At 39.5% G+C, this 18,178-nt stretch overlaps 1 protein-coding gene across 2 annotated transcripts in view; it reads right to left on the bottom strand.

Annotated features, from left to right (window-relative positions):
* The window catches only part of MAP3K3 (mitogen-activated protein kinase kinase kinase 3), a 54,918-nt gene that overhangs the window by 35,705 nt on the left and 1,035 nt on the right, over positions 1–18,178 (bottom strand). The window contains exons 2-3 of one of the 2 annotated variants that reach the window (XM_081029585.1): positions 10,020–10,141; positions 8,295–8,387 (exon numbers count right to left, since the gene is read on the bottom strand). In XM_081029585.1, coding sequence (XP_080885711.1) covers positions 8,295–8,387; positions 10,020–10,141 — 215 coding nt within the window. The remainder of the gene's footprint in view (positions 1–8,294; positions 8,388–10,019; positions 10,142–18,178) is intronic. The other variant, XM_081029586.1, reaches the window with a different exon arrangement.

Raw genomic sequence — 18,178 nt, 5'->3', positions numbered from 1 at the left:
CTACCAAGGATATCCTATAAACTCTGAGAAGACAGGGATCACGTCTCTTATTTCTGTACCCCCAGTGACAATCAAAGGGAATGGTACATAACATTTGTACTTAACCATATTTGTTAAGTACATTAATTAATTGGAGAACGGAGTTGAGTGTAAACAACAGAAATAAGAGGAAACAGAAGTTTTAGAATGTCAAATCAAGGAGGAAGAGATATTGTAAAGAGCAAACAGCTTGAGGGAGCTAAATACAACAGGGAAAAGGAAGAGATATTGCAAAAGAAAAAACAGGTATGGAAGAAAAAGAAAGATTGTCAGGAAACTGACAAATAATAGAGATGGAGGAGAAAGTTCATAGTCAGTGAATGCAAATTAATGTCAGGAAGACAAATTAAGACTGTGGATTGGAAGAAAGGAGAGGGTTTCAGGATCTGAAGATGAGGAACACAGAGCAGACAGATGACAGAAAAGGGAGAGCGTTTCAAAGGTAGGATGGGTACATAAAGGACTTCCTCTTCCCAAGAGATGAGGGGGCTAGAATTCTTTTCTAGTCCACAGAAATGGACAAATAATTCTAATTTACACTCTATAAATATTTGAGGACCCCAAAGAGCTTTCGTTTATGTAGATTATATCCACTGATATTTGTCATATTAGAAATTAAAATTGAGAAAATTTAAATTTGTTTTATCCATTTAAAAATAATTTAAAAACATTACAAGCTAATATAAATATTTTTTAATAAAAAAATAGCTGTTTTTAAAAGCTTAGTGAAAAAATGCAAATCTTTTTGACGCATGGCTTCATAGGAGACAGCTGGATTCTCAGATCAGCTTCTGCTTCGATCTGTTGTGATAATATGTATCATGTAATCTCTGGAAAATTCTACTGTACATTCTTAAAGAATGAGGGTGAAAACGGCAAGTAAGATTTTAGCATGATTATAAATTAGTTTTGGCCTCACGGACCCCTGAAAGGGTCTTGGAAACCTCCTAGAGGTCCCTAGACCACACTTTGAGAATCACTGAGTTAAAATATAAGTTTACCATCCTCTAACCCATTATTTTAAAGACAAGGTAACACGCTCAGAGAGCTTAATGTCTCCCTGAAAAGTTCACCTACTAAACAGTGGAGAGCAAAGTTTCCCTGAAGAACAGGTCTGTGATGTGACAACTCTTCAAAATGCAGCCCTGACATAGACCTCTCATTCCTTAATCTAACATATGGACCATTTTATCCATGAATAATATATGACAATAACTAACATTTATTGGCATATACCATGTACTAAGACTTGTTCTAAGCATGTTAAATGTATCAATTAGACTCATCCTCACAACGGGTACTATTATTATCCCTATTTTACAGAAGAAATTGAATTACAATGAGGTTAAATACGTTTGCTCAAGGTCATGATGCTTGTAAAAGCAGAGCCAGGAATCGAACCATGGAAGCCCAGCTCTTAACTACCATGCTATGCTATCACTTAAGCATTGCACAGGAAAGGAGGTTTATTTTACTTACAGACGCAGGGCCTCAATGAGAGCACTGAAAGAAGAAAACAATCAAAGGATCTTTTGTGATAGTACTTTTTGGAACTCCTGGAGGAGAGAGAAAGCTCCCCATTTCTGGGGTAATACAACGGAGTCAGGACCAGGAGACTGGTCCAATCATGCAGCAAGCTATGATAGAGGCAGTAAATCGGGAAGGCAGTGTACCCCACCTGGTCTGCGTTGGGTGAAGAGGTGGGTTGGTGTACGTGTGTGTGTGCACGCGCAGGAGAAAGGCTGGGAGGTGCTGCCGCAGTGGAAGTTATCATGTAGATTCAAGGTTTTTATGAGTTGATAGCAGTTTTTTCACTGTCTTCTTTCTTTTTCTCCTTCCCTGAAATGCTAAAGTTACCAAGGCAAGAGGCCTCCGAAGCATGGGGCCTGAGACATGCCATCTCCAGCTTCCCCACTATCTCTATTTCCACAGCTGGCTCTGGAGTAGTCCCAGCACTTACCACAATTTGCGGTCCTGTCTGTCCCTGCAAGTTAATTACACACCCTTTCACCTCTTCCTGCTCACAGCCCAGCACACCTTGGTGTAGCTCTCATATTTTTTTTAATTAATAGATTCCATTTTTGGATAGAGTACCCACGTACCTGTCCTCCACAGTTTTCCCTCTTATTAACATCTTACATTAGTATGGCACATTTGTTTTTGTTATGATTAATCAATATTGATGTATAACTAAAGTCCACAGTTTATTCAGATGTCCTCAGATTTTTTCCCCGATTTTTATGTAATTTTGTAGCAATAAAAAACACCTAATAACAGCTCTCATTCTTAAACTGGGCAACATTATATTTAGACGCACCTATGAAGGAATCTCATCAGTCCCTCTGTGGGACTGAAGGAACTAAATTCATTCATGATAGGTCATAATTGAAGCACTATTCTATTAGTCAAAAATTAGTGAATTTAGTCAGAAAGGGAATTACACTTTTGCCCCAAACTGCAAATCACTCTTACTCAAGACTAACCAAGCCTGTGATTAGAAAGCAGTGTGAGCAAAGATGCCCAGCGTTCTGAATCCCTTCTCCGATGTGGTGACAGCCTTTCAGAGCAGGATGCCAGCCCATGACCAGCTTCCATGTACCACATGGTGTGCCAAAATCTGCCAGATTTCGAAATCTGAGTTTTCCCTGTCAGGCTGACCAAAATAAGCCGTGGATAGGAAAGCTCGGATAAAGATAACATGATTTAATTCCTTCCTGCCAACCATTCTCCTTGCCTCTCTGAGGTATTTCGAACTGGTGGCCAAGTCCTCTTTCATAACCTCTCTTCCCCTGCATCTGTGACTCTACCCCGGCCCAGAGAACCTGCCATCACTCTAGCCACTTCTGCTTCTTTGCTGGTTCCTCTTCCTCATGCCCTTCTCCACCCCTCCCCCACATGTGACCTGTTCTTGATGTTTAGACTTTTGGCCTCTGGATTTCTCCCTCTCTCCTCATATCTTCTCTGTAGGAAAAAAATCAGGCAACGCCTAAATAGAAGATGCCCAAATCTCTGTGTCCCGTCCCAGCCTCTCAAGCTAAACTTCATCTGTCTGCCAATGTATTTGAGGCAGATATGTCATCATTACAAATGTAGCGCTAGCGTCAAATTGTCTGGCTTCAAATCCTGGTTCTATAAACTCTTAGTTACTATATGACCTTGAACTTGTTACTGTGAATCAGTTTCCTCATCTGTCAAGTGAGAATAGTGATAGAATCTATCTCACGGAGTTATCAAAACAATTAGATGAAATAATTGATAAAGATATGAGAATAGTACCTGATACATCACAAGTGCTCAATAAATAACACATGTCCATTATCCTTTAGCTTAAACCCTTGGAGCCAAAAGTGTTTCAGAATGTACTTTGGATTTAGAGAGGCGGTATGGTACATATTCTATGTATTATGTGACAGCTCCCCCCAGGGGGAGGGTGTCTGGGACAGCGCTTCCATGGCAGAGGCAGAATGCTCACAGGTGTCCCACGTACTGCTTAGTCTCTTGAGGTTAGTTCTGGGCTTTGTGACTAGCTCTGACCAAGAGCTGGGAACAGAATTGAGTTTCTAGACTCTTCCCTGATAGCCACATGTTCCAGATCAGTGAAGCTACCCTCAGTTAGGGTCTTTAAGTGACTGTGAGGGATACTGTCCTCCCCTTCTCTATATTGGACATATTGTATTAAGTCACTAAGATTTAGGGTTTATCTGTTAACACAGCACAAGTTAGTTTTTGTAGTGAAAAGTATGAATATTCACAATTAAGTGTTATAAAGACTATAAGTAACCCTGTGCTCATTCATACCAGGGTTTGCCACAAATTTACCAAAAAAAAGCCTTTCAGTTTGCAGTACTGTTTGGATTTCAGAACTGCAGATAAGGGACTCCCTGTGGACCTGCAAAAAGCACACACACATATATGCGCATAATCTGAGTTTTCCTTGTAATCTCAAACTCAATTTAGCTACACCTGTCTGCATCGACTACCCTCCCAAACTAGTCTCCCTTCTCAGTGTTGCTATTTCTAACATTGGTACCACTGCTCTCTTGGCTACATGCTCAAACCTCTGAGTTCTGCTTGATTCTTTACTTTCTTTCCCCTCTTCACAGCTAAATAGCAAGTTCCAATTCTCCCTTCAAAGGCCTCCAGTATAAGACTGTGCTGCCCATTCTCTCCATCATCACTCTCATTGAGCCCCTTTCCCCTCACTCCTGGATTCCTAAAGCAGCTCAACATTTCTGGACACCCTTCCAACACATTCTACATTTCTCTACAGTTTCAATCATCTTAACCACTGCTTTCATCATGTCCTTTCCTTGTTCAAAAAGTAATAAATGATTCCCATGACCTTATGGAATGAAGTCCAAATTCTTAGCTATCATTCAAAGCCCTCCGGAATTTAAGCTCATTCAGTTTACTTAACCATCTTACATTGTTTGTTCTCAACAGGAATCCTCTCTCCAGAAAGATCAACGTCCACCTTATTTCCTGAAATATGCTATATTCATTCCTTCCCATAGGCCTTTCATCATTCAGTTTCCCAACCTGGAATGCCACTCTTCTTCCTTTCTACTTAACTAAACTTTTACAGCCTAGTTCAAGTGCCACCTCCTCCAAAAAAGACTCTGTAACTCCTTCGGTCCAAGTTCATCTTTCACTTTTCCAGCCTCCTATAGCACTTACTGTCTGTATCATATATTTAGGCATAGTCGCATTCTACCTTAGTTTCTTTTCTGTATGTGAATTTCTCATTTTCCTGTAAGACTACATGTTTCCTAGGATACAGGGAACATAACTTACGTTTATTTTGTATGTCTAAGAAACTTAATTATAGGCACATGTTGAACTAATGGAGAGGTGCCACAGCTACTGAGAAAAATGTTCCAGTACAAAAATTCAGGTCTAGGCAGGTTCAAGTCCCCTGCTCACCACACCCAAATGGTGAAAGGAACAGTGAGAGCCACACCCAGAAAAAGGAGAGTGCAGGTATCTGGGATGAGCTACAGATTTGGGAACTCAGCAGAGGCAGTAACAGTAATAAACAATAATACCAAACTTAAGCAGAAATGACGTTCTCAAAATTTGAACTCAACAATTGAACACGTAACCCAATAGGGCTCCCAAGAATCCAAAAGACTAGAACTATTTATTAAACAAAGGTTTATGAACTAATTTGATTCGGCTAACCATCAGGCCTGGTGCCCTCTGATTCTGTAGTACTTCCTCCCCCTCTTTTTGCTATATACCTTTGGCTTTGGAGTCCTTGTTTTGCCAAAGTTAGTAAAATAAATGAGAAGAAAAAGAAAAGGGCAACAAAAATCATTTTATTTGTAAGTGTGACTCAGGAAAGTCTTAAGAGGTCAGTGGAACACATGATTATAAAGCAGCTTCTTAGAAAACAGAATACCAGGCTTGTGTATTGCTTTATGTTTTATTTTCAAACTGGCCAGCCTCTCTTATCAACAACCCTTGAGAGACAAAGGAAGTCCTGAAGAGCCAGGTCTATCCCCTTAAAAGCAAAAGACAGCCTGCTGAATCACTGACCCTGCTGGGGGAACAGCTCCTAGAATTCTCCTCTAGAACTGAGCCAAGAGTCCGGCCCTGCTTGTGCCTGCTGTGAAGAAAGCACCTTGCTCATTCCGAAGCACCCACTTGTGACCCACTATCTGGAGGGTCGGACCGACTCACTATCTGGAGGGTCGGACAGAGAGCCTGGGCTCTGTTTAAGCCTCAACCTACCATTTGGAAATGACTTGAGGGAAACAGGAATCTGTGGAAATAAGGATTCTATTTCTTCCTCCACTAGAATTTTCAGAAATTAGGCTAGCTTCAGAGGTCTGTAAAAGACCATCAGATAGACAGTAATGACAATCCAACAAAGGTAGGAAAACTTAACCCTTCGATTGCATGACAGTATACGTAATTCTGGCTAGAAGCATCCACTCATAAATACCCACAATGCCAGAACGTAACAGATGTGATGTAATCATTACCATTTTTATTTGTTTTACAATGTACAAAATGCTTTATATTCGGCCCATGATCTTAAACCAGCTTGAAGACGTAAACATAGGGGGTATTATTGTCTCTATGTTTCAGATGGCAATACTGAGCTTTAGAAAGGTTACTGGACTTATACGCAGTCAAATTACTGTGAGCAGGAGTCAGGAGTTCTGGGTTTGCTTCCTGGCTCTACTCAATATCTTTGCACAAGCACTATGTATACTTTCAAGTATTATACACATGTTTATAGTTGTTATTTCTGTTAACTGTTGTTGTAGAAAGCCCTCTGTGAATTGTAAAAGCCTATGTTAATGGACTATTAACAACACAATGACTTCTCCACTAGGGCTCTTTTCACTACACTAAGCTGTCAACCTCTCAGAGAAACAGCACTGTTGATTATAAAGCGCTGTGAGTTGACGGCGGTTAAAAGGACGTTACATGTCACTAGCCACAGGCCCCAGATACACTTAGGATGTGCCATGTATCGAAGAATGTTCGGCCAGCGCTAACCAGGCTGTAGGCTGTGAGGGACCTAAGGCCCAGGAGGGAGAATACAGAGAACACAAATCCTACCTCCTAGCAATTAGTTCATAGCTGAGCACCTCACTGTCCACGTACTTCCATAGCTGCTCAGATGCTTAGCTGTGCTCAAAAGCATTCTCTTTTTCAATCAGTTACCTAGCTGTTTACTTAAGGAAGAGGATGTCTGAAGTCCTGCCAAGCAGAGATATTAAATTAGGTTTTCCAGTTCTTCCAGGCCTCAGCCCCGAAATAATTCTGCCAATAAACCCCCAGCTCTTCTGGCTTTCCTTGTACCAAGCTTGAGCCCCACGAAGCTGTGCCAAACTCAGCTCTGCCTTGTAGCCAGCATTACCATTTTCACACTGAAGTGCTGTCTGCCTCTGCCAGCACCATCCTACCCCTAAATAAACAACCTTTCCTGCTGGTCAAAATACTCAATTACTTTCAACTAGGACTCTGCAATTTGAATCTTTAGTCCAGTTGGACATCTCTTAGTCATTTAAATTAGGTTTTGATCTTTCATTCCTCTTTTCTCCTAAGCATGGACCTTCTGGCAGAAGAACTGGTAATGGAGGAAACCGTTTCATTCTATCCCAAGCCCAAGTGAACAAAAACAAGAAGAGTAATTAATACATGTGAGTTCACTCTGTGAATTGTAAAATCCTGTTAACAGATTATTAACATCTCCCGACTCTTAGGTTGGTCTCTTTTCATTACACTAAGCTATAAGAGGTTACTCCCCTGTAACCTCCCTGCCAAAGGTTCCCCCCACCTCCATCCCCACTCACCCATCTTTCCTAGAAATGAGACCTTCTCCCTCTTTCTGCCTTCAGGAAGAATATTTCTCCTGGTCAGAAGTTGAATATCTGCTACATCTCCCAGGAGAGACCATTCCATAACCTTGACTTTATTAAAGGGAAAAGCTATCTTGACATTTTCATTGCCCTTTTACCCAATATTAGCATAAAATGTTGAGCCTCAATTTCTAAACAGCCATAATCATTCCCTAGCTTCACAAGCTTACGACAGTGCGTAGAAGCTCATGACTCGTGTGAAGGAATGAATGTGTCAATGAATTGTTAAACATTTCTAAGCATGGACTTAATCTCTTGCCCAACAAATCAGTAGTCCCTTATGTAGTATATACAGTTGTGCTGTCCGAGACAATAGCCACTAGCCACAGGTGGCTATTTCAATTTAAAATGATTAAAATAAAATTTAAAATTCAGTTCCTCAGTTGCTCAGCAGCTACATGTGGCTAGTGGCTACTACATCAGATAGCACAAATACCGGGGGTGCCAAAAAATGTATACACATTTTAAGAGATGTTATCTATGTGTTACTTTTTGAAGTTGAATTGAATTACGTAGCAATGTGTAGTATGACATTCACTGAAAAGATGATGTTAATCAAAGGAATGCTAGCGCTGTTCATTGTATTGTAATTCTAATACAGTTTTTTCCTTTCTTAAAATGTGTCTACATTTTGGGGGAACCCTCTGTCTGTAACATTTTGATCATCACCGAGAGCTTAATTGGACAGCATTGACAGACGCTGCTCATGAACAACAGTGGGACATGGTGACTAGAAGCACAGAACATGGGTCGTGAGTAACCAGTGCTCCCTATAAATCCACTAAAACGACTTGTCTGGGAATGGACTCCTCACTCTTCTAGCACTAGTATCACGTTTAAAAGCACATTTTAGCTTTAACCGGTAATTTGGTTTCTTACCAAAAATTTCTTTTTCTCACTGGCCCCTGCACATGAGCTTGTTGTTACTGTGGGGCTGTTCAGAAGGGCTGAGCTGCTGCTGTTGTGTTTTTTCTTTAAAAACAAAAAAACTGAGGTTAATAATTTGAATCCTCCATGTAACAGAAGAAGTTTGACAATATTCAAGTAAATTGTGGATCCAAAGAGCCAGTACCTCTTGCTAAGATTACTTCCTAACCAACAGTCGATCCTTCTCACAGCCTTATACCTTTATAACCACTGACTTCACTCCAATAACAGCAGCAGGCACAGTAAAAGATCAGGACTTTTCTTATAATAGCTTTAGGCTCTAAACAGAAGAAGGATTTCTAAAAGGTAATCTCCCTTAAAGGATCACTCAGGTACCACTCTATCTGTCTTCTTTCCAGGCTGGTCCTTTTGGGCCTCCCAACTCAAGACAGCTTCCCCTTTTTACCTACAAACTGATATCTAGGCTAATAGTCCCGTTTGGAGAAAGATCAGCTGACTGGAGCAGAATTAGCAAGCATACTCCACATAGGAAGACAGGAAGGAAAGTGAGGTCATTAGGCTCAAGCCTGGGGGAGGGAACTGACTTCTGGTAAAATGTTCCTTCCAAAAGCAGCTTTGAATAGAAATGAATTACAGCAAGGGAGAAGCCACACAATTGGACAGAATAATGTATGCAAACAGTGTAAGAATGGGCCCTATTCTGTTGTTCCCCCAGTTCTGTAAGGTAACCATAAAAAATAAAAGCAGCTTTCTAAACTAATCCTTCTGTTATAACATGAAACAAAAGGAAAACTAGAGTTCCTAGTTTTCCTAAAGGCAGGAAATACTCTGGGAGGTTATATCTAACAGACCTCAGACAGAAAAAGTTCTAGGGCCTTATGCTTTCTCTAAGAGCCATGGGTAGGTACTTCTCAAGAACTGGGAGACAAGGTGTAAATAAGGAGAGAGAAGCTTAGCTGATAACAAAGAGAACATAGGCAAATTTCCATCAAACACAGCCATCTGATACGGCACTAGATACACACTAGGGAGGAAAGTTCCCCATCACTCACTCCTCTCTGTCAGCCAAAGTACCCAGGAAACAGGGAGGTAAAGGACATTGCAGGTGAGAAGGTTCTCAACAGCACGTAAGTTTAAATGTTAACAAAAATAAAAGTTGTTATCCTAAAGAAGCACACAACTCTCAATAAAACAGGCACTGTCAACTACCTGAATAAGGGGAAACAACTTTAGACAACAATAATAACACAATCACTCATTGTTACCTGTAGAATATATGACATTTTATGAAATAAATTTCCATTTCTAATTATATTTTACATAACCTAGTTCTAAAATTAATTAATTTTTCCTGAGTACATACTGTAAGGCAGCTAAAAACCTTCTGAGTTAGGAATCATGAATCTGGATAAAATACTTATCAAATAATCAGTGAAAGGAAAATTATGTGAATACTGTCCCCATAATAAGCAAAGGAATTATTCTTATTCTCCACAGATGAAACACTATGCACAAGGCCAGATGCACAAGGCTCTGGGACTCCAGACCATGTCCCACATCTGGTTGGTACATATCACTTACCACTTCACATATTGTGAAAAGAGGGGTCCAATAGCATTTAAGCCAGGTATTAGAGTATTCTTGGCTTCTCAAATATTTCCCATCTGAAAACTCCTCCCCAGCAAATTTTGTTAAGTCTGCCAGGGCCACACACACCTGCCTATTTGGGTGACCTGTGTCTTTGCTCTTCATGGTCTCATATCCAGGCACCCGGGGACGTCGGCTCATCTGGAGGGCCACCAGATCCTTCATGATCGAGTTCAATGCCTCCTGTTCGTCTGCAACGAAAGACAGCACATGGGTTAAGATACTTTAATACAGACCAGCAAAGTACTTTCACAAATTACATGACTAACACTCAGGAAGTTCTACCCAGGTAAAATGACAGAGTCTATACTATAATTACATGAATATGTCTCTGAAAAGTAGATAACTGAGGTCAGACTCTGGAGCTTGAATTTTAATGGATTCTTAATCAGATCTCTGGCAGCGATATTTACCAATTCATTGGGGGCAAGGGACGTGCTCAAACAGAGCACTTCTTACAGTGCCAGAGAAACTCAACCAGGAAAAAGCGGTGAAAAGTTGGAGTGCACTGAAGAACAACACGGCACAGTGTGGTAGGGGAGTAGTGAAAAAACGAATTCATGGAGAGATGATTATGGGACAGAGTCAGTCACACACTTATTCTTAAAGCATCATATATACACAGGAGAGCACATTTTAGAAGACCAAACAAGGACCTCAGGTAGCTGCTTTGAACAGAAGTTGTCTTACAAGCCTGGCCTTTGAATGCCCTCCTCCCAACTCGTTACAAGTTTATAGGCCTTCTGCTTCCCATAGGGAAGTCAAAAGGCAGTGCTATTGTTTTTCTTCCCTAACCGACCAAAGCAATGCATTGTCTCTGTTTTACTGGCATTACTTTTAATCCCCTTTTTTTGAAATATCCTAGAGCACTAGAGTTCTCATGCATTGAAGACAACTGACCAAAACCCAGAACCCAAACCAGACCAATTCCATGTTTTACAAAATTCTCCTAAGTCTTTCAAGAGATCCTTGTTTATTCAAATAGCACTTGGGAGTTGAAAATAAATAAATCTGTTGATCTGGAAAAGAACATGAGGGATGAGTTGCTAACACTTGCTTCGGTGACAAGTGAGTCACTTGGGGACTTGCGGCACACCTTAAAAGAATCAAGTACAAAAGACTCCACCCAAGGACAGTGCCTATCTTCTGCCCTTTATCGTTGTCCCATGGAAATACTCTAATATCCTGTGGAAACGAAAGAACAGCATGAAGTTAGCAAGTAAAATCGCACTATTTGCTTTTCCCCTCTTCCTAGACAAAATCTGCTCAGGTGTCCTTCATGCCCACTGACAAGGTGCAGGAAAGGAAGGAGAAGGTGCCCAGGAAGAGGTTTCTGCCTGCTCCGAAAAGTGAAATTAGATTTAAAACTTGCAGGAAAAACGAGTAGTTTCCCATCTAATTCCACTTCAAAACGTATGCAAAAGTATGTATGAGAGTGGTACAGTTGTAGCATCAAAAGAATGTGGTAAATGGGACATGAGGAGGAAGTTGGTATTTACAGAAACACATTTGTCAAAACTAAAACACATATATTCTATCAATTATTTCACATTTTATAACAAGTTCCCTCCTTAAAGAAAGGGAACTTGCTTGTTTTTTCAGTCGTTTGTTTGGTATTTTAACCTCCCAACCAAGGTTTAAAAACTAAAGCATAACATCTAAGCTAGGAAGATTGGCATATACACGAGGTGTGATCAAACAATAGGGTGAGTGTTTAAAAAAAAATTATTACAGTAAAAGACACATTGCCAATAATCCTCCTCAAAATACTTTCCCTCGCTTCAAACACACTTATCCCATCGTTCTTGCCACTTTCTGAAGGAGTTCTGGAAGTCCTCTTTCGTGAGTGTCTTTAGCTGCGCTGTCATGGCTGCCTCGATGTCCTGAATCATTTTGACTTTGGGGAAGAGCCAGAAGTCACACGGTGTCAGATCCAGTGAATAAGGTAGATGAAGACACACCGTCATGTTTTTATTTGACAGAAATTGCCATACCAGAAGTGATGCTATACCAGATGAGCCTTTCTGTTGTGATCAAAGAATACGGTGAATCCGTTGGATAGCTGAGTGCCACCCAATGGAAAGGCAGGGATCTCCAATATGGGAAGCGGCATTCCAAACCTTAATAAGTGTGTGACAAGTTTCAACTTATTCAGTGTAGTCAGTCGGGTATGAGCTACGGTTGAGAAAAGGTGTATTTTAAAGTGTGCTGTAAATCATCCTCCATCACGACAACGCACCATGTCACACATTGTTTCTGGTCTATGGCAATTTCTGTCAAAAAAATTACGGTGTGTCCTCATCCACCTTATTCACTGGATCTGGCATCGTGCGACTTCTGGCTCTTCCCCAAAGTCAAAATGATTCAGGACATCGAGGCAGCCACAACAGCGCAACTAAAGATACTCACGAAAGAGGACTTCCAGAACTGCTTCAGAAAGTGGCAATAACGATGGGATAAGTGTGTTTGAAGCGAGGGGGAGTATTTTGAAGGGGATTAATGGCAATATATCTTTTACTGTAATAATTTTTTTTTATTTAAACATTCACTGTATCGTTTGATCACACCTCGTGTAGTCGTGTGTGTATGCACATAACAAGGGTGCCAAAAAATGGATACAAGTGGACACTTTCGTCGACGTTGCTCAAGCAGCAGTTCACCGTAATCAGAAGTGTCTGGATGTTGATGGTAACCACTTTGAGCACCTCTCGTCATTGCAGAAGTCAAATGTGACTTGTCTTCATCTTTTGTTATCGGTATATATTGAATATTACAATTTAAATAGTTTTTTCTTTTCTTAAAATGTGTGTACATTTTTTGGTACCCTCTGCATATATATGCTTACATGTTAAGTTGGCTTATGAATTATTAAATACATTTGTATAAAATTATTGGGCCAATAAACTGGGATAAATATAAGGAAGATTATGATTAGGTAGGTGTTTTCTGAGGAGCATCTAGTGATGTTCCTAACAGCAGAATGCTTGGAATTTTCAGTATCAAGGTAACCACCCTTAGAATGGAGGATTTCAATTGTCTTCTCAACTCAGAAATTGAACCAAGATGTTTGTGAATACACACACGCAGACACACATACGCTTTTCAAGTGAAATCCATGACAAATAGACTAGAGAAGTCATTTCTAATTCTGTATAAGATGATGCTATTTATTATAAGAGCTGGTTTATCAGGTTGACAAATTCTGTTTTCCAGGAAGCTAACCAATTCCTGGCATTACTTAATGGATAAACTTGTTTGGTCGCTCTAGTGCTGAGAATACACTAGAGGAATGGTTTGGCACTATCTCTTGAAATCAGGACAACTGACACAGTGAAACAGGGTTATAGAATCTGATTCTGTGTCAAAATCAAACACATTGCTAGAGGCAGACAGATTCTTAAACCGATACTTCAAACTGAGGACAAGGATAAAGACAGGAAGTAAATCAAGTGGCTCTTTTAGGTATTTCTTCCTGGATTGAGATTTTAACTGAATTATCAGCACTCCAATATGAGATTCCTTTAAAAAATGAAAACAAAACAAACGAAATTTCTGAAAACAAATAGCAGCTTTCTTAGAGTATAGCAGTCAGTTTATGGACTTTGAAGTCAGAAAGACCCGGATTTCAGGAGACGTCAAACAAATCACTCATTCTCCCTACACCTCAATTTCCTCATCTGTAAAATAGAAAAATTTAAGTATCATTTCACAGAGCTGCTGTGAGAGTTAAAAGAAAAAAAATAGCTTGCAAATTACTCCTCATGGTACCTAATACTTAGTAATGCTAAAAATACTGGCTATTATTATTGTCAATGGAAAAAGGTCAATTGGAAAAGACTGAAGGCCACTTAATGTATCCTAATACTTAATTTTATTCCTGAATTTTCATTAATCATTAACAATAACCATTTGCTGAGTACCTATCATGTATTATACATTAGTTTTGAAAGATACTTCAAGGTATTCAAACTCTAGGGGTAAAAAGATAAACAACACACAAATATGATATTATACAAGTAGAGACCAAATTAGATGGTACACAAACTACAGTGCAGAAACACAGGTTTAAAATTTGTTTTACAGCTTCAGTAGCAAGAGGTTGTAGATGATTTTACATAATTATTAACAGAATAAAGAATCAGAAAAGCAAGTTGTTCTAGCTATGCAGGAGCGCTTAAAAAATGAACTAAGGAGGAGAAAGGAAATGAAAGCAAGTGAGGGGCAGAAAGGACAAAAAGGGACTGCTCTTCAGTGAACTGTAATCCTTATCGGGTAAGGTAGAAAGAAACTATGCTAGCAAAGAACCCTTTAAAGAAGACTGGAAAAAACAAATGTGACATCACAGAAGCCAAGAGCAAAGAAGGGCAGTGGCAAGCATAGTCCAGGCAGGTCTAATAGAGTGGTGGAGGCAGAAACAAAATTTTAAAGGGAATCCAGAAACTGGAGATTAAAAGAAAATTGGAAGTTGTGGAAATCAACAATTCATTTGTGAACTTTACAACAAGTTGAGGCAGGGTAATACTTAGTGTGCTATAACCTTGGAAAGATTTCCTGAGGATGGGGGTGGTCTGACACACTTGAAAGCTACCAGGAAGAAGCACAGAGGAAGAAGTTAATTCTCAAGATTAAGAGGTTAAGAATTTAGAGGGGAGGAGTAGTCATAGAAAATTGAAAAGAAGGATCTATGAAACAAGGATTAGAGTTGAGGCTTAAAAAGTGGAAGCTCTTAAGCAGTCTTAAGCAGACAGCTATCCATAATTACCAGCAGTATGTACTTTTTCTTCTTTTGATATCCTGACCTACCTATAGTATCTTTGGGGTGCCAGGCAACACACTCCTATCTCTGTAGCTCCATCAGGAAGTCATCTTCCAGACCTAGCTATTATTTCTACCTAAAAGCAGGGACTTAAGGCATGCCCATTTATGAATTCCCTTGGCTAAAAACCCAGAAAAGTTTCCAGAAGTACCATGTCCTTCAATAAACATTGTTGTCCCACATTATGTCTCTTCACTATGCCAGACACTCTCTTTTCCACATGTACAAATCCAAAGAAATATTTAAATCTTTGTTTTCACTTAACTAACAATGTTTTTTCTTCATCTTGCCAACGTTCTACCCTACTCTGCCAGGTCGTCTAATCACAGAAATCCTGGGCTTCAGAGTTTCCCTGAGTCAGATTTTACTATCTTATTCTTCATATTTCACACACTCCCACTAACTCCACCCTGCCCATACCTGGGAAAACATCATTTTACAGTAAGTATAAGTAAAAAGGCCTGCTCCTCAATTCACAAGGAAGTTTTTTCCTTCAAAGACATGGTTAAACCTTTGCTAGATCTCAAAGTCAAATTCTGCTGTTTATTTTTCTGGAATATAAGAGCCCTTCAATATTAACTGATGGCTCAAAATTTTAAAATACATATTTTTAAATTTTTAAATAAAGAGTCCATTGCCTCCTCATTAGAATCAATGTATTATCACTATATTTTACTTCAATGTATAATGAAATTAACCTAAAGGTCTGGAAACTATAGGATTATGTATTGTCAGTCCTAAAACTACAGAACTGATCTTTCCTCCTGTGTACCTTTACGCAGTTTTCACAAAGTACCACCTACAATACCTCACTGCACTTGTCACGTGCTTCTGGTTCACTTTACCTAACTGTAACTTCTTAAGGGCAGGATAAACGGAGGTACAGGGCCTAACACTTCATCTGACACATAAAAGACACTCAATAAACAGACGAAGAATAAATGGATAGCTTACACAGAACCAAGAAAACTACTTCTTATCCTTTGCGTATTCACCTAAATAATATTGTTAGTTATTTACTTGTTACAAAGGCCTAAAATTGTTTTAAGATACAGCTGTCATTTTTAAAAATATCAGAAATCTAGTTCTGACATCGCCATACTGATTCATTATAGTGTGATTCCAACTTCAATGAAAACAGTTACTAACTATTCAGAATCTACACAGGTGGTCAGATTCTAGCCAAACTGAATTGAGACTAACTGGGAGCTCCCAACATCCTGGAAAGGTGTCTATAAATCACAATGTGACTTCAAACCAAGTTATCAAACCAGAACCACACCATCCTTAATCCTATACTCAGTTTACTATAGTTTCCTATAACATTTTCAAGTTGTTACATATTTTTCAATTCTTCCCACTAAGCTTCATATTGCATTTATAAAAAGTCCAAATAAACACTAGCAAATTAATCTTAGATGTTATTAACAGTATTTGCCACTATAATTGCTAAAACTAGGAGAGAATTCTAGCATAACCAAAAAAAATGACCAATCCCATTTTTTTAAAATAACCACATAGTATCAAAGCCAAAAAAAAGAGAATATTTCCTATTATTTACAGGGATAAGTGTAGTTTCCACTAGAAATTTACTGGGGCTAACCGCCAATATAAAATCTGACATGTTTTTATTACCAACCCAAGTTGTCAAATAGGCTTGAGTTTGGGGCTTAGAACAGCTCAGGAAAATATGACTGTTAACCAAAGAACCTGCAGGGACTCAAATTAGTTTTAGTCCTTTCCTCACTGGACTGGAGTTTAACAAGTGGAATGAAAATATTAGTAAGTCTGTGTTTCTCTCTTATCAACCCCTTGAGTTTACTTAGAACTACAGCAACTAAAACAAACTAACCAGCCTGGGAATTTGAATTTTCATCATCAATATTACCAAAATGGAAACTATTATTTAAGAGAGAGACTCTGTGTGTGTGTGTGTGTGCGCGTGTGTGTGTGTGTGTGTTGCACACGGGCGTAAGCGAGAGCACAGCCCTATACAAAGCATATTCAAGAGCCAGGTTCTGGTAGAACTCAGTATTCTGCCTGTCAAGGTCATCTACCAAAGAGAGAGAGAATAGTATCGGGGGTGGGGGAAGTGCTGAAGAAAGCCGGGCAGTGGTTTTTAAACCAGATTGCCTAATACACTGCAGCCATCAAGCAAGTTAATTCCTCCATCAAGTAAAACTGACACTGGGACAAATGAGAAGACACTGACATCCTGGTCCTTTTTTCTTTGGGCCTCTGGACCCTACCTATACAGCTCCTTTCCTCCCCATCATTGTCCCTCCTTAGACTCACACACTTAAACTTTTTGAAAATGTCTTGAAATGTGAAAACAGGCTGACATCTATTTTCACCTTAGACAATGAAATGTAGCCAACACATCTGGGCACTCTTAACTGGTTTAGCAGTCCAGAACGTGGGGAGTGGGAGCTCTGCACCTCCTCAAGTATTTCACACTCCCTTTTGGGACTTAAGACGAGCCCCACAGGACAAAAAGGAAAGACTTATTATTAGAAACACTATCATAAATATAGGTTCAATTCAAAGATTTAGTTCAGTCATCAAATTCCAAAACACAAGATAAATGTTTGAAGCCTAAGAAGGATAAGAAGTATTACGTGCCCCATTTACAGTAAATGTTCAATAAGTATGTGTTGAATTATGTATTTAAATGCCAGGCCTTACTGGATTCCTTTTCTGCTTACTGTCACAGGAGACTTTCCCTGGGAATGTAAGCACTTCTGAAGTAGAGCATGGGAAGGAAACAGTACGCCCAACAAGTGAACAAACCCATCCTAACTTACCACATGAGGGGCAAGCCTGGAATAGAACAAGGCAATTCATTCAAAGCCAGCGTGTAAAGGTAGGCCACAAAAGAGTATATGCCTAATGTGACACAGCATACACTTAATTAACCTCCTGCAAAAATGACTTGACCTTGCTATAGGGCAAAGCAAACATCAACGTTCCCTCTTTATGGGGCGCTTCACAGACTCAATGAACGGCTCTGCAAAGGATCCTTTCGCTGAAGTTTACCCCTTGATTATTTAGGACAAGATCGAATACTTCGCAAGTCTTGAGATCGCGCACCACATGATCACAATAACTGACCCAACAAACGATGCAAAGTACATCTAAAATTTTATTTGCTTCTTAATGCAGTCCAACAGTCATTTGCTACGTTACCCAAAGGACACGAACTGTAATTCAGTTCAAATGTTACGTGTGAAAGACCTTAAAAGCTTTTCTTAGATTACGTCTTCACAACAGAAATTGCAAATATTGATAAAAAAGGAAATGATTTCATAGACATTCTTTTGTGGAGCAAATGCTTCCCTCAAAAGTTACATAATTTCAGGGCTTCTGCGAGATAAAAATAATGGATGCAAAACACTGCAACCGGATTTCTCAA

The sequence above is a fragment of the Rhinolophus hipposideros genome, assembly GCF_964194185.1.
Source record: "Rhinolophus hipposideros genome assembly, chromosome: 20".
Lineage (NCBI taxonomy): Eukaryota > Metazoa > Chordata > Mammalia > Chiroptera > Rhinolophidae > Rhinolophus > Rhinolophus hipposideros.
The sequence above is the reverse complement of the archived record's forward strand: the minus strand, read 5'-3'. Positions and strand labels throughout refer to the sequence as shown.